Genomic DNA, 25,079 nt, shown 5'->3' with positions numbered 1-25,079 from the left:
TGAACATCTATGACATCTTAATATCTTAACATCTTGACAACATAACATCTTAACAACTTGATGACTTCATAACGACTCGACGACTTAACAACTCCTATCATCTTAACGTCTTAACATCTTAACATCTTAGCATCTTGACAACATATGGATCACATAAATAATTCATGTCATATCATAATATAACAATATCAAATGATAATAAACAACATCTTAAAACATCATATTCATCAATCATAAACAACATCATATAACATCGTATTTAAACATCAACAATAATTCACTATGTATCTTTGTAAAAACATAATAAATTATCCACAACATAATTTCATGTCAAACTAAAGCAATTGGAAAGATATCACAAATATCAACAACTTTCATGTTTATACCAAAGACTAATTCAGAACAGAAACAAGTGAAACAGACGCAAAAATATGAGACAGAGAATGTTGTCACTGTACAATTTCGCTAAGACCTCCTTGGAGTATTTTCATCATAACTCAAAAACTAAAAATCATATTCACGTCAAACCGAAGCCACTGGAAAGCTAACAACATTATATAAAACTTTCATGTTTACACCAAAGGCTAATTCTGTACCGATCAATACCAGTTTTCATTTTCAATTCGAAAAAGTTGTGCAGAAGTCCATAAAAATTCACTGTGACCTACATGCAGTGATTTCACCATAACTCAAGTTCTATAAATCCTTTTGAAGTCAAACCAATGGCATTAGAAAGCTAACATCCATACCTACAACTTTCGTGTTTACACCTAAAGCCAATTCAAAACTGAATTGTGTGAAAAAGATGCAAAAACATGAAATAAAGAATGTTGTCAGAGATAGCTCTCGGGAAAACTCCATTTTTCATCCCAAAATCCTAATTTTGAATCCCCTAAGCCCAAATTTGGTCCCAAAGTTTGTTTAAACGTTTTTAAACATGAAAAGACACCCAAGTCTGTATAAAACTTGAACTAAAACATCCTTTCAACAAAATCACCATTTGACCCATTTTTCATGAAAACCTTCAAGAACAACATAAATTCACTTCAAGCTCTATGATTATGATTACCCCTTGCATCAATCATTAACAAAAACATATCATAACAATAACAACAACAAGCAGCTATGAATTCATCAACAACAACATTATATTTCATCAATTTTGAGTGAAACTTAATTTCTCTAATCATCAAAATCAAACAACAACAACCATGTTAAACCCTAATTCCCAAATCCTCACAAACTCAACCTATAACATGTTAAATCTAATTATCAGAATTATAGACTTAATAATATTGAATGTTAGTCTCACCCTTACCTTAGAATTATCGATGGCAGCCTTTCTCTCTTGGTTCTTTGTCTTCTCTTCTCTTCTCTTCTCTCTAAACCATGTTTTCTCCAAAAACTGATCGTACGTTCTATGTCTTTCTAAACCTAACTTCTCTTATTTATAACCCCTCATCTAATTTCTCTTACACCTCAAAATTACTCTTTTCCTCATAATCTTATTTATTTCTAAATTAAATATATATCTCTCCGACTTAATAATTTTAATACACCAAATAACACATAATAGCATATTTCATCAAAATATATATATTTTTTTTTTGACAAGAAGAAACTTATTGCATTTCATTCATAATAATAGTAGAGATACAAGATGGAATCCTAATATGAATATGGAAACTAGCATGACGCAAAGCCACTCTAGCAAAGCTATGAGCGACTTCGTTGGCTTGTCTCCGAATGAACCTAACATCAGAGGTTACTAAATCAGAAGCTAACAGACGTCTACAATCATTAATGACTGCGCTAAAATTAGAGACGCCACTTTTACTACCATAGATACTATCTACCACAGTTTTAGAGTCAAACTCAAAGTCCACAATATCGAGATGCAGATCACGAACCCAGTACATTGCTGATAACAAGCCCAAAGCTTCACTCAAATCCACATCAAGGAGCGGAGTCATCCATTCAGTCTTGGCTAAAACAAAACGACCTTCATCATCTCGAATGCAAACACCAATACCAACTCGATTCCGAGCTTGAGAGAAGGATGCATCAACATTACAAGTAAACCTGCCAGGACTTGGTTTGATCCACTTTGAATTGTTCGGGGTGTCAGGATTATGAGGGATAGAATGTCTAATATGTTGAGCATTCCTCCAACTAGTAAGAAGAGAATCTGCACGGGCACAAATACCTTGAGCTTTTTCATCAAAATATATATGTATATAATATTTTAACACCAAATAACAAATATATCTCTTCACTGAATAACAAATATATTTTTACACCTGATAACATATATATTTCCACACAAAATAACAAATATATTTCTACACGAAATAACATATATATTTCTTCACAAAATAACAAATATATTTCTACACCAAATAACATATATATTTCTACACATAATAACCCCACAATTTAATATTTATTTTATTTTAGAATCTTATTTTATTAAACAATAAAATAAGTCACAATGTCTCATAAATTTCTCTAAAATCATATAAATCATATAAATCACATCGATTATATAAATATAATCTAAAAACTCATATAAATCACGTCAATCATATAAATATATCTTAAAACTCATTTAAAATAATTAAATAATCGAAATGGGCGTTACAAGTATGTTTTGATTTTTGGTACATAACAATAGTATGGTTGTTATTTCGAACCCTAATAACTGGAATTGGTTCACCATCCCTGTTCTGATTGTTTCTGTTGTTGCTGCAGTTGCAGTTGGTAACTTTAGCTGCCAACCCCGTTGTTGTTGTTATCAATGCCGACATCTGATCTGACAGAGCTTTGGCAGCCGTAAATAAACCGTGAAATTCTGCCCTTCGTAACCGGTTGATCTCCATGGCTGATCACGTTATAAAAAGAACAGAAAAACCATGCTCTGATGTCAACTGACGCAGTACGTAAGCATAGGCTAGCAAGCGATAAACCTAATTGAAAAGAAACAAGTTTGCAAGCGACAAACTTATGAAAATAGAGTTCTGGAATCCACCAAAAATTGAAGAAACCTCTCTAAAATATTATTGACTGAATAAAAGTTGCCTCTTAGGTTACATCTGATAAGCTTAAATAGGGAAATAAAAAATTTAAAAAACTATAGAAAATAACAAACTAAAACAAAAATAGAAAATTACTAAAATTTGGCTAAAATAAAAATACTATGAAATTACTAAGAAAAACCTCCTACATGAGTTAGGTAACATTTTTTTTTATTTGTTCAAAAAGAAATATTGGGTAACATTTTATTTTATGGGTGTGCTCTTAAAAACTGAAAATAAATCATGTGTGTAACACTTTTTAAATTGTCACTGCAAAAATGTTGCAAAATGTCATATGTGTAGTAGTGCCAATAATAGCATTTTTTTTTTTTTAATCCAGTACACTTACGGTTTCTCCAACAACTCTTTTTCAACCACTATATAACCATAAAGTATTGTATTGTCTAAATTGGGACTACCACTCTTTTTCTGAAACACTTCACCTTAATCCCTACAAGTTGGTATATTCTCCCATTTTTTGCATCCACCGTTACTATTATATATAATAGTATCCTTCATTACTTGTTAACCTTCCATTATATAATAGTATCCACCCTGGAAACTTTTAATACTTACAACCTTTGATTTGGAAACTGAAGGAGTCTTCATCTTTGTTAGAGACAATCATGTATCGATACACATGTTGGTCATTCTCTGGAATGTTCTCGAATAATCCATTGCTTCTAAGTTTTCCACTTTTCCAATGCACTTTGCCGAATTATGCTGAAGAAATATTGCTAAACATAGACAATTGCAAAATTTGTTACATTACATAGGTTGAATCAATAATCTAATGTCTAAAGGTGAGTTTCTTGAAAAGATTGGAAACTTGAGGAGTGTGCTAAGATTGAATGTAGCTCACTTTGTTAACAGTCCAAGCGTAGAACTATTTTTCACATTATTCATATCATATCAAAGCATCCCGAAATCATGACTGAGAAGGGTATGACAGAGTGAAAGAAATCAGAAAACACAACGAAAAATTCACAAATACCTAAAGAAAAGAAGGAAAAAATTCAAAAAATAAAAAAGTCTACCACAGTAGCGATTGCGGCAAAGTGCAATGTTGGAAATTCAATAAGCACACTCGATTCCATATATTTAATTTTTTTCGCAATTCCATCTATTCACTGTTAGATAATAAAGTACCGGGCTATGTTATTGGGCCTTTATATTAGTAAGTTAGAGTACATTAGGTTTATTATATATTCTCTTATAACATTTTGTAATATTAAGCATTGTCATTCTAATGAAACCCTAGCCGTCTTTGTTATTCACTCTTTCTCTATTTTGTATTTGTATTGTTAACATGGCATTAAGAGCATGGTTCGATCCCCCTTGAACCACTCGTCGCTTCCGCTATTGAATTCCCAACTCAAAAAGTTTGGGAATGTTGTGTGATTGATTTGATTTCTTGTTCGGTGATTTTTTTGAAGATTGGTTTGGAATTTGTTGCGATCTCTTTGTTTTCTCGTCCGTTGCATTGAAGGCTATTTATTTGTTGATTACGAATTCGCTTAATGGATCTTATGATGGATTTCAATTCGGCAACTTCGCTTCTCTTCTCTACAAACCGTGGCTATTTTTGGGTTTGATGAGCTGTGACATTTGTTCCTCTTTCTCATTGGTTGGTCAAAGGTTCAAATTGTTGATTATTAGTTCTTTAGTTCATTTCTTATTTAGATTAAGGTAGCTGCCGTTAAAAAAAATGGGTTTAGCATACAATTTGGAATTTGTTTAAAGAATATCATTGTTTCCTTTAGGTGTTTGTGGTTATTTGTTTGGTGCAATGGTATTTGGTTTGACGACTATTGGTGTTTGTTTGCGTTGCTTCAACTGTTATGATCCTTTCTAGTTTCTTCCTTTGTGACCCTTTGTTATGATTTTCTCTTTTTGTTAGAGTCTTGGTATTTTTGTTCAGACCCGCCTCAGTGGTTTATTTGTTTGAGTTTATTTCCTTGTGTGTTGGTTGTTTGAGTCTAGTTTCTTGTTTGTGGGTTGTTTTAGTCTTCGTTTGTTTCTTTGTGTTTGTGTTTGGTTAATTGGTTGTTTGTCTTTGTTGTCTCTTGTTGCTTTGGTTCAGCTTGTCTTGGTTCGTTAAGTTCGGTTCGTTAAGGTTCTTCAATTTGTCTTGGTTTGGTTTCGTTCGTTTTAATTTGGTTCAGTTTGATTTGGTTTCGTTTGGTTTAATTTTTTGGTTGAAGGGTGAGTTAAGATAGTGCTCACAATTGGTTGTTTGGTGAGTCGAGTGCTCACAATTGGTTGTTTGGTGAGTCTAGTTCTCACATTTGTTTACTTCTCCCCCTTTTGATTCTTCTGATTGGTTGTTTGGTGAGTCTAATTCTCACATTTGGTTGTTTGGTGAGTCGAGTGCTCACATTTTGGTTTCTTCTCCCGCCTTTTGATTCGTGCTCACAATTGGTTGTTTGGTGAGTCTAGTTCTCACGTTTGGTTTCTTCTCCCCCCTTTTGATTCGTGCTCACAATTGGTTGTTTGGTGAGTCTAGTTCACACATTTGGTTGTTTGGTGAGTCGAGTGCTCACAATTTGGTTTCTCCCCCTTCTGATTCTTCAATTTGGTTGTTTGGTGAGACGAGTTCTCACACTTTGGTTGTTTGGTGAGTCGAGTGCTCACAATTTGGTTTCTTCTCCCCCTTTTGATTCTTCTGATTGATTGCACTTCTCCCCCCTTTTGATTCTTCTGATTGCACTTCTCCCACTTTTGATGATTCTTTGGCTGCTCCTCTATTGGTTCTTCTGTATGATTGCTTCTCTCTATCGGTTCTTTTGTTTGGATGGTTCTCTTTTTGATTGGTTGATTGTGATGGTTCTTGCTGCTCTCTCTATGAAGATAACTCACTTTGGTTGATGCTCTCCATTGGTTTTGTTACCAGCTGATTTGGTTTATTTTTCTGGGTTAATTTGTAACAAGCTTAAAGCTTAGTAAGCTTCAGCTTGAGGGGTAGTGTTAGAACTTTATATTTATTAGTATGTTTCTTCGTATTTTGTTTGACAAACTCACGATGCTTCTTGGTGATGCATCATGAGTTTGAGGGTAGGTGTTAGATAATAAAGTACCGGGCTATGTTATTGGGTCTTTATATTAGTAAGTTAGAGTCCATTAGGTTTATTATATATTCTCTTATAACATTTTGTAATATTAAGCATTGTCATTCTAATGAAACCCTAGCCGTCTTTGTTATTCACTCTTTCTCTATTTTGTATTTGTATTGTTAACATTCACATCTTTGCAGCTTCTGTATTTGTCAATTCCATCTATTCCCATCCACTGTTTCTTTTTTCAATTCCATACAATCATTATATTTTCTCAAACTATTGTCATATTTACTTTTTGGTGTCGTTTTTAGTGTGTGTTTTCGTGCTTCATAGCATAGAAGTAGCAAGTGTTCAATCCTATTGTGCCGAAAATGAATGAACAAAGGCAATTGAATTTTTAACTTTTTCTTAATAACGTAACATCACCAGTTTATTTGCTTAATTCATATCTACATATGGTTCAGGTTTCTGTACTTGTCTCCTACTTCCAGTACCTATTTTCCTTCCAAAATTGAAAAAGAAACGTATAATCCAAACAATGGCACACACCTACAAAATTAAAGAGTAAAGAGGAACATCCATATCGATCCGGCAAGCAGTTCACGTGAAATAGTGTCAAAGAAACAATAAAAAACAATGGCAATTCTAATCAGTAAGAGACTATTCAATCTTGCTCTTGTGTTGTACAATTAGTGTTAGTTAAAATTTAAAAGTCGTAGGTGGAGGATTACTAAAAATCCATTACACGGATTATGATAAATCTAATATACACTATAAGAATGATTTGATTAATATTTTTACAAGCACAGAAAATGAGTATATTACATATAGCAATGCCATAATCAAGCCTTTTTTTACTTACATTCTAGCTTGCAGTTTTTGACCAATATACATTGATTACTTATATTTTCCCTTCTAATTCATTTGAGGTAGAAATTGCTGTCGTAGAATAGGTGTCGGTGTCTGGCCCTTTAGAAGTTGTTTCCCCGTCAAAGATCTCTCTTCTAACATAGAATGCTGGTCTTCTTGGTAAAGTTGTGAGTTCATATTTGTTTGTTAACATTGATATAACTTCAGACATTGTAGGTCGATCATTTGCATATTGTTCTACACATAAGAGACCAACATGATGCACCTTTTCACTTCATCATGAACAAACGTGTCATTTAATGTTGGATCCATTAGCTTTAGATACTCACCATCATTCCATAGCTCCCATGCCTATTAATAATTTAATCAAATTAGGAGCAACGAATAATATTTATTAAAAAGAAACTCAATGGAACGAATTGACATACATGTCTTATTAGATTTAGTGGACGATCAACATCATAAAAGCTATTGTTTTTTCTTCCACAAATAATTTCAATTAGCAACACTCCAAAGCTATAGACGTCAGACTTTGTAGAACAAACTCCTTCCATGGCATATTCTGGAGACATGTATCCACTACACACAAAATTGATAACTCGAAAAATAAATAAAGTTTTCACAAAATCATCAACAAAACATTTGATACAAATAAAGTTTAGAAAACTCACTACGTCCCAACAATTCTGTTGGTATTTACTACGGACTCCTGCTGTGTAAACATTCTTGCCATGCCAAAATCAGCAATTTTTGGGTGCATATTCTCATCAAGAAGTATGTTGCTAGCTTTCAAGTCTCTGTGAATGATTTTGAGTCTTGAGTACTTATGAAGATAGAGTAATCCTTGAGCAACTCCTTCTATTATGTTGAAACGCTTCTTCCAATCTAGCAGCTTCTTTTTCATACAATATTCTCATTGAAAACATAATAATTAACGTTAAAATGTATACTACTAAAAAGTAGCAAATGCTTAGTAAAGAAAACTCAAAAGTTTTGTTGTAATTGTGCTTTAATCGTTGCATAATAATGAACACAATATTATGAATTTGTCCTATAAAAATCACATAAAAATATAGACTTCAACATATTCTCACCAAATAGATAGAAATCCAAGCTTTTGTTTGGCATATATTCGTAGATTAGAATCCTTTCTTCTTCATGAATGCAACAACCAAGTAGTTGTACAAGATTTTTGTGCTGAAGTTCACATATAAGTACCAATTCATTTTTGAATTCCACAATTCCTTGTCCGGATGTTTTTGAAAGTCTTTTTACAGCAACTTTGTAATACCCCTAATTAGGGAAAAAAAAAATTATGTAGGAGCTTAGTTAAAATAACTTATTTATTAACTTAGGTTTATATAATTATTTTATGATTTATTTAAAATAGCTTCTAGATCTCTAATTCTAGAATAGTTACACATTTCATTATTTATTAGAAGTTTAATATCAAAGTCAAATGGTAATAATAATAGGTTTTAGATAGAAATAATTTAATGGATGAATATATTTATAATTTATGAACAAATAACATTTTGTGTGTGTATGTGAAGTGGTCCACCTAAGAAGGAAAAATAATTAAATAAATAAAAGTGAAGTCCATAAACTTAATTGAAAAAAAAAAAAATAGCAATAAAAACAGGAGGAAAGAAAGGACCGAGAAGCTTCTGGGAGAAGCCAGTCCATCAACCATCAGGAAAAGAAAAAGAAAGGAAAAAAAAAAACGAGAAAGGGAACAGGAGAAAAGAAGATGAAAAACAAAGCTAGACAATTGTGGGAGAGATGAGAAAACTAATGGGAGAAGCATCAATTACTCTTATTTGAGGTAAGAAAACTCTATTTTCTTTGTTCATTGTAATTTTAAATGTTAGGGTTTGTTATTAGGGAAATTAGGGATTTGGGTAAAATTAGAAAAATTAGGAAGTTTTTCTAAGAGAAAATAACAATCACGGAGGGAGGAGGAATGATTATTGGGAGAAACATGTTTCTATATGGTATATACGCATGTTATATGTTAATGAAGCAATAGAGAAGATTATTGATTTGAGATGAAAGGGGAAGGCCATGTTGTTGTGAGATGCCAACTTAATTTAAGTTATTGGTAATTGATATTCAATGGGAAATCTGGAAATGGAACCATCGAAGGAAGCATATCAAATTTCAGCTGGTTCAACATAGTTTTTGTGAGTAGCTAAATTACCATGTGGTATGTTTTTATAAGTTACAAGTTTACTTTATGGTAGAAACAAATAATCTTTTTAAAGAGAATCTCATTTTCCTTCAAAAATAAGATTTCACTATTTTATTCATTCAATTACAAAGACGTGATTTTGATGACTAGAGAATTTGATGAGAATTGGCAGTTATTGCAAAATTGAGGTGATAATGTGAATAACTTGTTATATGGTAACACTGTTATGAGGGTTTTAATCCTATGAATTAATTCAGGTGATATAAACTATTTTTAACTTTGTTTTAATGTTCAAATGAGAATTTTATATCTGTTTGCTGCAAGGAAGAGATAATGCAGCCTATGAGTAACATGCTCATAGTAAATTATAGATAATATCCGTTTGCTGCAACGAAGAGATAATGCAGCCTATGAGTAACATGCTCATAGTAAATTATAAATAATTTCCGTTTGCTACAACGAAGAGATAATGCAGCCTATGAGGTACGTGCTCATAGTAACAAATGAAACATTTACCGTTCGCCACAACGAAGAGATAATGTGGTATATTTCCGTTCACCACAACGAAGAGATAATGTGGTATATTTCCGTTCACCACAACGAAGAGAAATGTGGTATATCTCCGTTCGCCACAACGAAGAGAAATGTGGTATACCTCCGTTCACCACAACGAAGAGATAATGTGGTTTATGTACAAATAGTGAAAGGAGATAAATGATATTTGTCATGTTGAAATGGTTATTTTTATATATTTAATTGAACATGGGGTTGTAGAATTTTATGTATGACTAACCGTTGGTTCATGCTAATAATTTTTATCGAACAGTATTGACTTTGATATTGCAAGTATTTTTTTTTTTTTTTTTTTTATCATGAATAAGCTTACAAAGGATGAAACTTGTAGTTTAAATTTTTTTGGGTAAAGACCGGTGAAATTTTCACTTACCCATTATTTCCACTTTGTTTGTCATGCTCCCATTGAATTCTTGTGACTCACCATTTCTTTGGTTTCTTTTTTTTAGATTCACAGAGCAAAGGATTAATCTCATGGAGTTGTCATGTTTACCAGAAACATATATGCTTTGTGGTAGATCTCTGTCTTGACCATTTTTGTGATTTACTTATGAGGTAACTATTGAGACAATAGTTGTTCTTCTCTTTAGTCTATATATACAAATAATGAGATGGGTTTTATATACCTGGTGATAATAAACTTGCATCTTGAAATTTCCTGAGAGCTTATGAGTCATTACCAAAATTTTAGTATTTTAGAATATTATAAGTGTTATAGTTTATTAGGCTTGCGAGGCTAAATATATTATGAGTTAGTGTTAGACTGTGCGCCGGTCATGACCTGAAATTGGGTCGTGACAAAGTTGGTATCAGAGCCCGGTTAGATTGTAATAATGTTGAAGAGTGATTAAGAATCCATAACATTCTCACAATCAAATACTATATATATATATATATATATATATATATATATATATATATATATATATATATATATATATATATATATATATATATATATATATATATATATATATATATATATATATATATATATATAAGAAAAAAAAAACTTTTAGGTTTGTCAAATCTCTTTCAAAGTTTTGCATATTTTCCTTGTCTCAATGAGTTACAAGCCATTAAACATATCTGTTGGGAATCCAATTTGTAAATAATCACTTTGAACCGATCTTGTTAAAATGATATTATAGAACGTACCATGAGAATTTGGTCCTGATTTTGTAGAGTTTACCAAGGCGTAAAAGTTATTCTGACTCACCAAATTAACATCTTGTGTCGAATTCCATGAATAGAATATACATCCAGTCCCATTACGATAAAATTCTTGGAATCCACTGCAGTTACAATTTCTCCAACATCTCATCTTGCAATCACTGTAACCATAAGTCACATCACCTTCAATGGTTGATGTATTGTTTATGTTTGGTCTTCCAGTCTTTCTTTGAAACACCTTACCAGGTTCCCTACAAGCTGGTATATCCTCCCATTTTTGGCAGCTTCCATCACTATTATATCCATAACACATGTCTGCATTTCCAATATAAGTTCCTTCATCACTCGTCAGCATCCCCGCCCAGTCTAGTGTCCACCCTGAAATCTTCTTATAATTGCGATCTTTAATTTCAAAAGTAAAGGAATCTTCATCCTTGTTAGAGACAATAATGTACTGATACATATGTTGAACATTCACTGGAATGTTCTCGAATAATCCATTGCTTTTAAGTTTTCCGCTTTTCCAATACACTTTGCCGCTTTTCTTTATGTTCAATTCACCTTGTTTTGGTTCCCATTCAAGACTAAATTCACCTGAATTTGCCAACGAAGGAGTCAACCATGACACCAATGACCAATTATGTCCTGTTTTTCGATTAACACCTAACTTCATCGTTGGTAACATAGTGTCATCGGGATAATCAAAACTCTGCCATAATAAACTCTTTGTCCCATTTGGGTGAAGTTGTTGAAGCACAAAGTTACCTGTGTCTAATATAGTGGCCAAAGTGTTGTTTATGGGTTGAGGTGAGGAATAAATGATGATTGGTAATTTCATATTTTGAGATTCTATTTTGAGCACACCAGAGTAGTCTAGTGATAGAACTGCTGAATTTAAGTCAATGGAATGATTTCTATCATACATCCACACTATTGCGCCATTATCAGCATTAACACTTATAAGCAAGTGAGCATCTTCGCTCTCAAATGTTCGATCGAAAAATAGAGCATACTTGCCTTGTTTTGAATATAGCGTGGAATTTGCATCCAATTTATCACCTGGCTTCAAACTATCACTTGTTGCATCAACACAAATATTAGCAGTAGTGTTCCACCACAACCATAGGTATATCAATACAACTTGTTTCTTTATTTCAAAGCTTATCACGATTGATGAATATTGTTTAAAAAAGAAGAGAAATACTCACAACCTCGTTTCTTGCAATCTGCACTGCCCAACTTTGGGTTGGAAATTTGATACAAATGATTTTAGGCCCTTATCAGAGTTTGTTCTAGTTCACAAAGTTAATGTCAAATCAACTTTATCTTTATTTTTCCACTATTAAATGTTGCACAAACTAGACTACCTTTCTCTACAACTTTTTTTAAAAGGAATAAGAAAAGAGCAGTTTACTTTAATACAATAATAATTGAAGGATAAGTAATGTATATAGATAATAACGTCCCTGTTCGCAAGGGACCTAAGTAAAGTTTATTTACTTATATATTTTTTAAACTGAAGTAATGAAATTAAATTATTTGATATAAATAATGAAAGGACATTGTATATTTTTTTTTTTTTTTTTGTTTAGATATTCAAGTATGTGTGTCTTTTTTCTTTATTACAAAGAGTACGTAAGCCTAAAACAGGTGTTCTTATGAAAGCTATGATTTTTGCTTTGTTTTTTAACAACCAAATTTATTAGAAAGGAGAGAAGTAGAAAGAGTACTTAACCTACAACTCGGGGAAAGTATAAGGTGCTTGCCCTGAAAAAACCAACCTATAACTTAAGTATTTAAACAAAGAAGAGGGTTTGAGTTCATTATACAAACATGGTCCCCTTTTTTTAGCAAGAAACCAACTCTAAGATGTTACTTTGATAACTTCTACAATCTCTTGCACTCCCGCAATCTTTGAGGAGAAAATAACCTCATTTTGCGATTCCCAAATCATCTAGAATATTGCATGCTGGATAAGTGTTAAGCCCTTACAGTGCCTTTTTAATAAACAAGATAAATAATCCTGGTGGGAAACAACATTTCCAGGTAGATTGACCCCCGTTCCGATCCATTTAAAAATTGAATACCTCTTCAACGAAGTTACTTCTACAAAACAAGTGATCCTTCACCTCTCGAATCATAGGACACCACACACAATCTGAACTAACACCATCCAATAACACTCCTCTTCTAGATAAATTTTAGCAAGTCGGGAGTCTACAAGAATTACTAGGCAAGAGAAAATTTGAATCTTTTGCAAAACCAAACTCAACCATATTCCCATTAACCCCCTTCTTGTTGCTGCACTTAAGCTAAGCTCTGATTATTTGAAATTAATGCTTTTGCTCTAAAAACAGCGGTTGCTGGTTTAGCGTTTTGTGTTGTAGGCATTCTAGGACCTTCAAAATTGATGTTGTACTTCTCTAATAAGGCTACAAGTTTTCATTATTTATTGCAATAAAAGAGAGAATATGCATTCTTTTCTAGATAAAAGCAAATTCAAAATCTAAAAGATTCGGTAGCTAAAGAAATTTGACTCTTGCGGTTCGATTGAAGGAAAGGCCTAATTGCAAAAAGTATAGTTACCTACAAAATTATTCAACCTTTTATTACTATCTTTACTATTAATAAAAATATTGCTAAAATGAAAAATGTCTTCTTTTCTAGATAAAAGCATATTCAAAATATAAAGAAGAAAAAAACCATTAGCTGAACATTATTTGATTTACATTACTTTTGCCTATATTAAAATTGCATTGCTAGTAAATTCAGCTCAAAAGTATGTCAAGAGTAGGAAGTAGGAACAAGCAACAGTGATGTTATCAACTTTCCATCACTTATCATTAAAAAAGTGTTGGAGAAAGGTACTCTTGTGGAATGTAGTGGAAAGTAAAGATAACGTTGGTTTGATTTATGTGGCACACCAAATCTGATGAGAGCCAATGATTACTTTGTTTATAAATTTCCTATCCCATAAAGTTGGAGTTCAAAGATGTGCAATGCATTGTAAGATTTGAAACTGAAACCATCCTTCTCATGTCTTAGTGAGTATTTCTTTTAGCGATCAAATTAAATGTGTGTATAAACTTTTTCCAGATCTTAATATATTAAATCTCACTACAAGTTACAGTACAACATATATTAGATCTAGTAACTGTTAGAATGGTAAGCTTCTCATCTTCATTTCACTAAGAGTTCAGCCTATATATATAGGCAAGGGTACAAGACTTGTGTTGCAAGCAACTACACATAACAAACACTCCCCTAATCTGAACCTCTACAAACATATTCAGATTAAAAACAACAAACAAAAAGCACACAAAAACACATAGAAATACAAGGAATATAAGACAACTAGAAATCTATCATCTTCATCTCACAGACTCCAAGTTTGGCTCTCAATTTGCAAAAACTTTCCAGCTTCAGAGGCTTGGTGAATATATCAGCAATTTGATCCTCTGTGTTGCAGTGTATCAGTTCAATTGTTCCATCTTTTGTAAGATCCCTCAAGAAATGATATCTAACATCTATGTGTTTGCATCTTCCATGCATAATAGGATTCTTTGACAGCTTGATAGATGAGCTGTTGTCACAATAAATCTTGGTGCAGCTTTTCTGTGTTTGACACAGATGATTAAGTATTCTTCTCAGCCATATCCCTTGGCATGCACATGATGAGGCAGCTACAAACTCTGCTTCAGTAGTTGACAGTGTGACAATAGCTTGTTTTTTAGATGACCAAGAGATTGCTCCAGAACCCATCTTATACACATATCCAGATGTACTTTTCCTGTCATCCAGATCTCCTGCATAATCAGAATCAGACCAACCCTCTAATTCACAGTTCAATTCACCTTTCTTATACAATATTCCATATTGCAATGAACCTTTGAGGTATCTCAGAATACGTTTTGCTGCAGCAAAGTGAAGCTCTGTTGGTTTCTCCATGTATCTTGCTATGAGACAGACAACATAAGTCAGATCAGGTCTTGTAGCAAGCAGATACATCAAGCATCCTACCTTTTTCTTGAAATTAGTAGCATTAACCTTTTTACCATTTTCATCTCTAGTCATCTTGTTACCTGGGACAATAGGGTTGCATACCATGTTACATTGCTCCATGCCAAATCTGCTCAATATTTCTCTTGCATACTTCTGTTGAGTGATAAAGATTCCTTTATCATTTTGAGTTACTTCCACACCAAGGAAGTACCTCATCTTTCCCAAATCAGTCATAGCAAAGTTTGTCTTCATTGAATGCTTGAAGCTTTCAAACATTGCCTCACAATTTCCAGTATATATGAGATCATCAACATATAACCTGACAATTAGGAACTTATTTTCAACATGCTTCACAAAAAGAGTATGTTCATGAGGAACTTTTCATAGCAATAATTGCATTTCTGGCAAGTCTTGGGTTTTTTTTTTTTGTTACAAAAGTCTTGAATTATCAAATCTGATTATTTCTACAATACCACATAGGATAAACAACATTAAATAGAGACAAAGTAAGTTATATTTGATTTGAGATTAAAAAAAATTAATTATTTATTTATATTTAAGATTTTAAAGAGTCCCTAAAAAAATATTGAAGATAGTATTTTTCTCGGAAACAAATTATCTATGAAGAGAGAAAAAAATGAGAAAACAATTTTCTTTAATATGTTCCCTCAATTTTAATGGAGATCAAGGGTCACAAATTAAAAGACTCTAAATTAATGTTCTTTTACTTTACCGTAATTCTGATTTCCAAATCATTATTTTCCATTTTTCAAAAAGAACCATCCCTCCTTCTCAAAGTTCCTAATTGAAACCAACAAACCCAAACGCAGGGAATAAAAAGGTATAAGATATGTGCCAACTCCCTCGATTGAATGTAGAGTTTTTTTCATTATAAAGACTGAACTCATCTAATATCATAATCTATATGGAACCTTTTGAAGTTAAAGTGTGACCAAAATATGTAGCATAAAAAAGACATAAGTAAAGTGTGACAAAAAATTCTCTCTACCAAAATAATAATACATTTTCTTTAGTTAATTTGTCTCTATAATTTTAGGGTTGAACGTGATCCTAGTTGATGAAAAAAGATTTTGTAACATTGATTTTCCTATCCCTAAAGAAACAAATAAAACGATTTAAGTAAATGAAAAGAGTATATTCAATCAAAATTATAAACCGATATTAAAAATAATTCCTCAACATAATATCTGAAGAGAGCATATCCAAACCGATATATATTCAAAATGAATTGACAAATAATCAAAATTAAAAATAAATACCATAGTATATTCCATATTAAAAATAAAAAATAAAAACAAATAAAGGTCACTCATTCGAATTCAATTCAATGACATTCATTTTAGTTCTTGTATTATATCTTATGTATTCTCTTTCAATACCACCTCCCTTGATTTAATTTATTCCCTTCTTTAAGGCTCCCACAAGTGTAACTCCTTCCACTGAATCCTTAATTATTATGATTATCTTTTGCTTTTGTGTGGAGGGAGTAAGGAATTCAGAGAGATAAGGTGTATCTTGTTCAATATATAACTTCTTCCATAGAATCCTTAATTTAATTATTATATTTATTTTTGAATTTGTGTAAAGTTTAAGACATAAGTAAATCGTAAATTGATAACATGAAAACTGAAATATTTTTCATTGAAGTGTCAATACATGCAACAATAGTGATTTTATTCAATTGAAAATCGAAATTCCATTGTCTATAACATGGAATAAAAACAGACACGTAACATCGACATAATGGATAAACAACTTAAACGTAACCAAGTCACTTGTAAATATTATTTCTCTATCTTCACAATCTTTTTGACCGGTTGAACAATTGCGTCAGAGGTCCCACAATTTTCGTTTATTGACAACATTCTCTTCTTAGGAGGTGCAAATGATTAAGAATCTTTTGCGTTCACATCCTGTGGAGTTGTGGGACTTGTTTCAGAAAACTTATCCATTAAATCCTGTCATAAAAATTGTCAAACGAGTACATTTAAGCTTACCTGTAATACATGTTTAAAAAAAACAAACATACAAAAAATTAAGCTTAGCAATTTGAATCCTGTTCAATGACATTCATTTTAGTTTTTCCACCATCTCTTTCATATTCTCTTTCAACACCCACTCCAGTAATGACTCCAATTACATCTGCATATACTACACAAATTAAAATATTGATTAAATTACAATTGAATATTATAAGAATATAATGTATACTTGAATCATATTAAACAAAACGTGTTATTAGCATTAAAAAAGATCTAAACAGTTAATTATTAAACCTATTAATTCAACCTTTAAGATAATTATACAACATTTAAAAATAATGTATAACAATGAAATACCATTAAAAAACAAAATATATATGAATGAGAAAAATCAAAGTTGAAAAAAAAAATTATATTGAAAAAAAAAATTATTTTCACCAAAAAGTAATTAATTTATTATTGTATTATTGTAAATAAACAATATCAAATAATACAATTGATACGAAGAAAGTGATAGTCACTTACCAACCAAGGAGTTGTTGTAAAAATTATTGAAAACATCATATGCATGTGTAAACGAATACACGTTTGTTGAGACCAAAGCAGTTTTAAATGGTTTGACTTTTGTTTTGATTGTGAAATTCAGTCTGTATTCGCCGCATGATGGTCAATATTGAAAAAAAAAATATATTGAAAAATAAAATTATTTTCACCAAAAAATAATTAATTTATTATTGTATTATTGTAAATAAACAATATCAAATAATACAATTGATACGAAGAAAGTGATAGTCACTTACCAACCAAGGAGTTGTTGTAAAAATTATTGAAAACATCATATGCATGTGTAAACGAATACACGTTTGTTGGGACCAAAGCAGTTTTAGATAGTTTGACTTTTGTGTTGATTGTGAAATTCAGTTTGTATTCGCCGCATGATGGTCGATACGAACCACTGTTGCAAGCAAATGAGGAAATCGTGAACACCATTCCCACTTAGAGTTGCTCCTTGAACTTGTAGATCAATATTCTTCATATAGACACACCAATTCGATCACCCTAGATAACAAAGATTAAAACATGATACTTTAAACAAAAAAATAAAATAAAAACAAAAACGATATGAAAAAAGTACCTTTCGATCCATTAGAACCAACTCCATGGAAAATGGTAAATTTTTTTATTTTTGTAGTCTTGAACAAACCAAGCACGAACAATCCTCACAACCAATGTCCACGATTGTTTTTTTGGCGAAACATCATAGATGAAGTCTTGTTTCGTAGACATATTCCTTTGTAATAGATAAAATCACAAAAATAACTTATTATATAGATATCAGAGAACAGAAAAAGAAGAACTATATTTTGTGATTGTTGTGTAATCGCCCAAAAGCGCTACTATTTATATTAATTTATTAATTTGACTGTTTTAAAATTAATATTATCAACGTCTTTAATATTATAAAATGTACATTAAACAATTGGATTATATTTCTTGTAACCTACAAAAAATTAACTTCATAACATTTGAAATTTAATAATATCTTATTAATATTAAGTAATATTATTTTGTAACGAATAAAAATTAATTATATAACCACAAAAACTAATTACTACAATTAAATTTTTAATTAGTAGGTTACTGTCATAGTGTAAAGGACCAAAATTCAAAATATAATTTATTCAAGTTATTATTATAATTTTGTAACCTACCAAATTTTTAATGTACCGTAAAAATGTTAATCGAATACTAAATATATTAATAATTATTTGGTTGTAACGTACCAATTTTTTAAAGCAACATATAAATTTTAATCAAAACAAAAATTATTTGATTGTGATGTACCAATTTTTTAATGTAACATATAAATTTTAACCGAAACAATAATTATATTAATAATTATTTTATTGTAACCAACTATCTATTTTACGTCTTGTAAAAAAACAAAACTATCTATTTTACGTACAATTTAATGTTAAATAAAAAACGGTTTTTAGGAGGAATTTTTGGAACAAATGCCAAGTATGATTATGATATGAAGATGCAAAACTCACCTTGCCTCAGTTGTGTGTGTGCAGCTCAAAGATGCACGCCTTTTTCCTAAAAAAACTACGGGTTCTTGGCTCTTATTTCGGTTCAGATCTACAAAATTTTCGCAGAACATCATCTTCATGGAACCCGATTCTCTCGTCTCGCAAACTCCATGATGCTTCTTCCGCAGGTATCTAAAACTAATGAGTATCTCAGTTTTCTTCTATATTATAATGAACACCAACTGTTTGTGAAATTTACTGTTAGACTCTGTTGACAAGAAGTTTAAGCTTCTTGACTTCGCTTCAACAAGACAAAAGGAATTAACAATTGAGAGGAAACAACTTTGTGAAAGCCAAAGTGACCGCAAGACACAGATTTCGGATGTGTTGAAAAATATAGACATTAGATGGTTTGTTGGTAATTTCAAGGTTGAGCATATCATAACAATGATGGAGAATTTGCATGGTGAAGTTTTGCCTGCGTCCTCTACGTATGAAAAGCTAGTTTTGTATTGCTGTGCCTCGGATAAGGTATAATTTTCTCCTTTATTCATTCTCATAATACAGTTATCAGCGGTGAAGCTGCAAAAAATTTATGCAGGGGCCAACTATAAATTTTTTTTTTTTTTTGAAAACAAACATATATTTTTAAGGATAAAATATATTTTTAGTCACAAATTATAATTTTTTAGGTTTAGGTTTAGTCCTTAATAAAAATTATTCAATTTTTATCTCAGTTTTTAAAAATTTTACAAAAACAAAGTGTTTTTAGTCTTAAATTTAATCTCTAACAAAAAAAATTAAGGACTAAAATTAACAAATCTTAGAAACTTAACATACAAATCGCTATTTAGAAACGTTTTAAGAACCCAATTTTATCAATAATTGCTTGTTTAATAATAGATTAATAATGTCTTTTCAAATGTAAATAAATAGGTTGTTGAAAAAGGCTTCTCTATTGTTGTTATTGAGTTCGCGAGTATCAAACCAATATAAATAAATCCAGCAATCTTGTAGTAATTTTTTTACTTTATTATTTATGCTGATTTTTGCAACAGAACTTGTTTGGGGTAGCTCAATGTTTATTATTTGGGGTAGCCGGATATAAATACATACCGACCACGTCAAGAATAATATTTTTTTAGTTATAATACGGTTATCTTGCAAAAAAAAAATATATTTTTAGTCACATAAATTATAATTTTTTAGGTTTAGGTTTAGTCCTTGATAAAAATTATTCAATTTTTATCTCAGTTTTTTAAAATTTTACAAAAACAAATGTTTTTAGTCTTAAATTTAATCTCTAACAAAAGGCTTCTCTATTGTTGTTATTGAGTTCGTGAGTATCAAACCAATATAAATAAATCCAGCAATCTTGTAGTAATTTTTTTACTTTATTATTTATGGTGATTTTTACAACAAAATTTGTTTTGGGTAGCTCAATATTATTATTTGGGGTAGCCGGATATAAATACATACCGACCACGTCAAGAATAATATTTTTTTGGGGTAGCCAAGGCTACCCCTCCTATATGAAAGGCTACGCATCATCCATGAGAAGGAAAACGATAACAAGACGTTTGCTCCCTTCATATCAAATTCTCTCTTCATTCTATTTTCTGTTACCATCATTTTTCAAAACTGCATTTCATTTTTCTTTTTCACTTATGCAGGTGGATGTAGCTATTGATGTTGTTGATAAAATGTGTGAAGCAGGCTTTACACTCTCTAGTCATGTAATGCAATCTGTATTAGAGACTTGCTCGGAAACTGATCAACATTTTCGGGTACTATATATCTTACGTAAACCAGCTTCCCTTTTTTTTTTACTCTTCTTCCTCTCTCTCTCTCTCTCTCTCTCTCTCTCTCTCAATTAGATTCTAATCAATTTCTTCGCACAATATGTTATGTTGTGTTGGATGAGTGGCACAAGACTAGACAAAATAGGATTAGGAATGACACCATTAGATAGGATTAAGAGAGAGAGAGAGGGGGGGGGGGGAGAGAGAGAGAGATTGGGGTAGCCCCTATAGTAGAAAAGATGGTAGAAAGGTGATCAGACGGAGGAGATTCCACCATTTGAAGGACTTGAACTCGCGACCTTTCTTTCAGTCACGTGACAACAAGGCTCACCCTTAAACTTTTACAATTACTTAATGAAATTTATGATTCCTTTTTTCCCCTTAATTGAAGCATTGTTTCTTGTTTGTCTTGTTTTACTAATATCTGTTTGTTCATCTTCTATTCCTTTTGCTATTTTGAAAATCAAGGTTTTTGAAATCTATTCCATCATAAGTCGCCATCCCCACCATTTCGAGTTAAATGGAAAGATTTGCAGGCTTTTGGTACACTGCTGTGTGGTGATGAAAGATGTAAGTTTTACCTTTTTATTTTTTATTTCTTAATGTCTGCTTGTTTTCTACAATGATATCTTTTGAACTAAAGCTTTTTACTAACCTGATAATGTATTTACTTTCATTATGCAGTTTGAATGTGCGTACAAGATGGTTAATGAATTGCAGAAAAAGTATTTCAAATACAAAACAACCATGTATAATGCAATTATGGCAGGATATTTTTTCGAGGTATCATTGTTGGATTGTGCTCTCACTCAGATTTTCAACTATGAAAGCTTCTCTCTCTTAATGATTTCATTCATTAAAAAATATATTTAAATGAGTGTATGAAATCTATTTAAAATAGTTCTTTCATATTCTGACTTTTTTCGATATTGTAGAAAAACATCAGTGGTGGGTTGAGGGTTCTCGAACAAATGCGAGATGCCAACGTAAAGCTGGATTCATACACTTTCAGCTATTTGATTGGCAATTGTGAAACAAAAGAAGAGATTAAAAAGGTAAGTTGAGTTTAATAATTTCATATATTCAAGTTTGGGGGCCTCTGAGCATGGTTTTTTGGTCCGATTCCTGGTTACATGTGTCTTATCTCTCTGGTGGAGTTGGCTTGGTCCATTCTTAATTTGTTTTGGGCACCACGAGGGAGGGAGATTTCTTGTGTTGTTGTTTTTCTGATGGTGTTGGTTTTTTAGTTCCTCCTAGTAGTGTTGCAGGTGTTATTTTTATGTTACTGTTGGGGTTTTTTCCTTGGGCCACCTTTGGTGTGCTTATTCTCTTTGTACATTTGTTATCCTTTTCGTGTATATAAATTTTCCTTTCCAAAAAAAAAAAAAAATCCATATATTCACATACTTTCACGACTTGGTTGTTAGTTTTAAAATCAAGTATTGAGATTAAGATTTGATTTTTCATTAATCAAGTTGCTAATTAGAATATTTACTTGTAGTATTATGAAGAGATGGAACAATCTGGAGTCCACTTGACAAAAGAAGTTTTTGTAGCCCTGATTCATGCATATGCAACTTGCGTTGAAGATTATGAAGAACAGGTATGTTTGTGTAAATATGTTGTCTTTCTACGGTTTCTCTTTTGGAATGACCTTGTAAAGGACATAGCATGTTGTAAGTCTCATGGTAGGGTTTTAGATTATTATTTATTAATTTGTAGGCTTAATTAATGATTTGGTCCCATAGTTATTAATGTTACGTTTTGGTCCCTTAACTTATACTCTGTTAGCCAAATAAATCCTCTCGTCAAAAACGTTAACAGAATGTCTATGGTGTATACAAATTGTAAGTGGTCCACCAAAAACCACATTAAAATGTTTAATATCAGCCGTTTGATCAATTTTTAAAAATTACAACCTTTAAATCACCCATTTATACCAGATCTAATAGTGCACCATCAACATCCATTTTTTTGTACCTTTCTTCATTTTCTTCCTTACTCATCTTCATCAACATCTTCATACCTTCATAAAAAACTCAATTTAACCGAGAAAAACCCAGAACACTAGGAAAATTTAATTAAAACTAATATTAAATTTGTTGTTGTTTCTAGCATCTGAATGAAGGCAGTCATCTCTAACACAATAATGGTTTCAATTTCAAACTCAATTGTAGTTACTTCTTTTTATTCACCATCATCATCACTTCTACCTTGCACCCTCTTCCATCCCCACAAACTTTCCTCCTCAACCAATTCTCTGCATTTCTTTCTCACAATTACCGTTTGAATTCTAAAAGGATTCTTCCCTCCGTTTGCTTCTTCAACTCTAGAGACAACAAATATGACACCAAATTACAGGACCAGGTGATCGCTTGCGTTTAAACCACCCCCCCTCCTCCCTCCTCTAAGTTTTTTCTGGGTTGATTTGAGTTTTTTCATTAATGTATGAAGATGTTAGAAGAGTAGCATGGAAGAAGATGAAGAAAGATAAAAAAAAAAAAAAAAAATTAGGTGTTGATGGTGCAATATTTAATCTGGTACATGCATGATCTAATGGTTGTACTTTTTGAAAAGAAAATAAAAAATCAAACGGTTAATATTAAACATGTTAATGAGGTCTTTGGTGGACCACTTATAATATGTATACACCTTAGACATTCAGTTAATTATTTTGACGGAGAGGATTTATTTGACCAACAGAGTATAAGTTAAGGGACCAAAACTTGACGTTAATAACTTATGGGACCAAAATATAACCAACAAATAACTTAAGGGATCAAATCATTAATTTAGCCTAATTTGTATACCTTCTACTTTCAACCTTAAAACTCATCAATCATTGTACATTCTTAGGATGTGTTATGGAATTTACATGGCGAGTTGGAGAGGGTGCTTTTCCTACTCAAGGAGTTGAGCGGTCAAGATTGGGTTGACGGTTGCCGCTGGGCTATCCGGTACTCAGTTCAAAACAAAAATTTAAGGTATGACGGTTCTTTTTTCCCAATATTAAATTATGATTTTATTCTGCCATTTGTTTATGTTCATTGTATATTTCGCAGTTCTACCATTGAACTGTTTAAACAGCTCAAGGATTATTACAAAAATGAAGCACCCAATAGAAGGGATCCTCTTTACTACTACATAGGAAAGAGCCAGAATCTTTTTGATAATGTAAGTTTTTGTTTCCTTATGACTTGAATGCGATTATAAGAATTAAATTTTGGTTTAATATTTTTGTGCATGAAGCATGACATATTGGTCTCATGTATGTATGTATAGGCGTATTATGTAATGTTGAAATTTGGGCCCACATATTTGCGATTTGGATTGGACTTGCTGGATCGAATAAAAAAAGAGCTTGACCTTGATCCTTCAAAAATGTGTCTTGATATTCTCCTAAGTCTTTGTGCCATATCAAGAGATTTGAATAATGCTAAATTGGTTTGGAGAGAATATGTATTAGCTGAACATCCTTATGATGAATTAAGCTATATGAGGTGGGTTTCTAACCTTTATGCTATTTTTTCCCCTTTCTTATAATATATTCCTTCTCCTTATGATTTTACTTTATGGCTGTAGTATGTATCAAGTACTTTTGGACTCGGGAGATTACAAATCTGCTGACATTTTCCTAAATGAAATTCCAAGTGTTTTATCTGGTTTTGCTTCCGATATGAAAAAGCACTATTTCGCCAAAATGGATGACGTACTGGTATCTGATACGTATGATTGGCAAAACGGGTCCAATGAGCCGGGCCGTCCTGTTTAGCCCGTTATTTTTAGCGGACTTGCTTCCTACAGTTGGCTTTCCATGCTTAACTCGATGAAAAACGAGGCGGACACGAGGCGGGGCGGGTCGTCTCGCTTAACTCGTTTTTCTTTTATTATTTTAGACTTGCATTTTCCTTGTATTGTTGGATTTATTTTAAGATTTGTTTTTTTTGGCGGTTTTTAATTATTTTGCTATTATTAAGTATGATGTTATTTACTAGACGTCTACCCGTGCGACACACATACAATATTAATAGAATTATTCTTAATATATGTCTGAATAATCCTGGTCGCGCTTTCAATTTTGACCTTGAAGAAAATAGGTGCTCGAGTATTTCAAAGTTTTTTTATTTATTTTATTTCAGTGAGTTCATCATGTAAAGTAAACGAATCAAGATTAGTGGTGTGGTTTAGTGGGACGGGGTTAGTGAAATACAACTAAAAGTGACATGGTTTAGTAAAAAAACTAGTTAGACGTCTATTGATTTTTTTATTTTTTTTATGTGGTGCATTTGTGATTAAGAGTTT

The 25,079-nt window shown here is 31.7% G+C and overlaps 3 protein-coding genes across 4 annotated transcripts; 1 reads left to right on the top strand and 2 right to left on the bottom strand.

Annotated features, from left to right (window-relative positions):
- Positions 1–6,924: 6,924 nt before the first annotated feature.
- LOC146899004 (G-type lectin S-receptor-like serine/threonine-protein kinase At1g11330) lies at positions 6,925–7,922 on the bottom strand. The gene is made up of 4 exons (XM_085733170.1): positions 7,672–7,922; positions 7,429–7,579; positions 7,330–7,351; positions 6,925–7,237 (listed from the first exon to the last, which is right to left on the bottom strand). Exons 1-4 carry the CDS (start codon positions 7,902–7,904, stop codon positions 7,032–7,034), a joined length of 612 nt encoding a protein of 203 aa, XP_085589296.1. The 5' UTR covers positions 7,905–7,922; the 3' UTR covers positions 6,925–7,031.
- A 712-nt stretch (positions 7,923–8,634) lies between these two features.
- Positions 8,635–24,853, top strand: LOC146899002 (pentatricopeptide repeat-containing protein At4g21880, mitochondrial-like). Of its 2 annotated transcripts, none has more exons than XM_085733167.1 (13): positions 8,635–8,825; positions 10,214–10,319; positions 19,021–19,163; positions 19,241–19,506; positions 20,649–20,762; positions 21,246–21,347; positions 21,462–21,560; positions 21,713–21,832; positions 22,279–22,380; positions 23,634–23,761; positions 23,840–23,951; positions 24,060–24,277; positions 24,360–24,853. In XM_085733167.1, the coding sequence occupies exons 2-13, from the start codon at positions 10,315–10,317 to the stop codon at positions 24,547–24,549; spliced, it is 1,599 nt and encodes a 532-aa protein (XP_085589293.1). In that variant the 5' UTR covers positions 8,635–8,825; positions 10,214–10,314; the 3' UTR covers positions 24,550–24,853. The 2 variants fall into 2 exon arrangements, with proteins under 2 accessions (XP_085589293.1, XP_085589294.1); XM_085733168.1 differs by having other exon boundaries at positions 19,007–19,163.
- LOC146899003 (G-type lectin S-receptor-like serine/threonine-protein kinase CES101) lies at positions 10,834–12,305 on the bottom strand. The gene has a single exon (XM_085733169.1). The coding sequence runs from the start codon at positions 11,860–11,862 to the stop codon at positions 10,834–10,836; it is 1,029 nt and encodes a 342-aa protein (XP_085589295.1). The 5' UTR covers positions 11,863–12,305.
- Positions 24,854–25,079: the final 226 nt, after the last annotated feature.

The sequence above is a fragment of the Medicago sativa genome, chromosome 8 (assembly GCF_051527215.1).
Source record: "Medicago sativa cultivar Bolivia chromosome 8, Bolivia_mono, whole genome shotgun sequence".
NCBI classification, from domain to species: Eukaryota; Viridiplantae; Streptophyta; class Magnoliopsida; order Fabales; family Fabaceae; genus Medicago; species Medicago sativa.
Note: the sequence above shows the minus strand (reverse complement) of the source record. Positions and strands in the feature narration are given on the sequence as shown.

What these genes read in the sequence shown, in the direction of transcription:
- LOC146899002 (XM_085733167.1), top strand. An exon ending in TGGCAGGATATTTTTTCGAG is followed by an intron (nt 21,561 to 21,712) that starts GTATCATTGTTG and finishes TCGATATTGTAG; the next exon opens with AAAAACATCAGTGGTGGGTT. An exon ending in GATGAATTAAGCTATATGAG is followed by an intron (nt 24,278 to 24,359) that starts GTGGGTTTCTAA and finishes TTATGGCTGTAG; the next exon opens with TATGTATCAAGTACTTTTGG.
- LOC146899003 (XM_085733169.1), bottom strand. Translation starts at nt 11,862, where the DNA reads ATGTATGATAGAAATCATTCCATTGACTTAAATTCAGCAGTTCTATCA.
- LOC146899004 (XM_085733170.1), bottom strand. Translation starts at nt 7,904, where the DNA reads ATGAAAAAGAAGCTGCTAGATTGGAAGAAGCGTTTCAACATAATAGAA. An exon ending in AACAGAATTGTTGGGACGTA is followed by an intron (nt 7,580 to 7,671) that starts GTGAGTTTTCTA and finishes TTTTGTGTGTAG; the next exon opens with TGGATACATGTCTCCAGAAT. An exon ending in ATGGGAGCTATGGAATGATG is followed by an intron (nt 7,238 to 7,329) that starts GTGAGTATCTAA and finishes TCTTATGTGTAG; the next exon opens with AACAATATGCAAATGATCGA.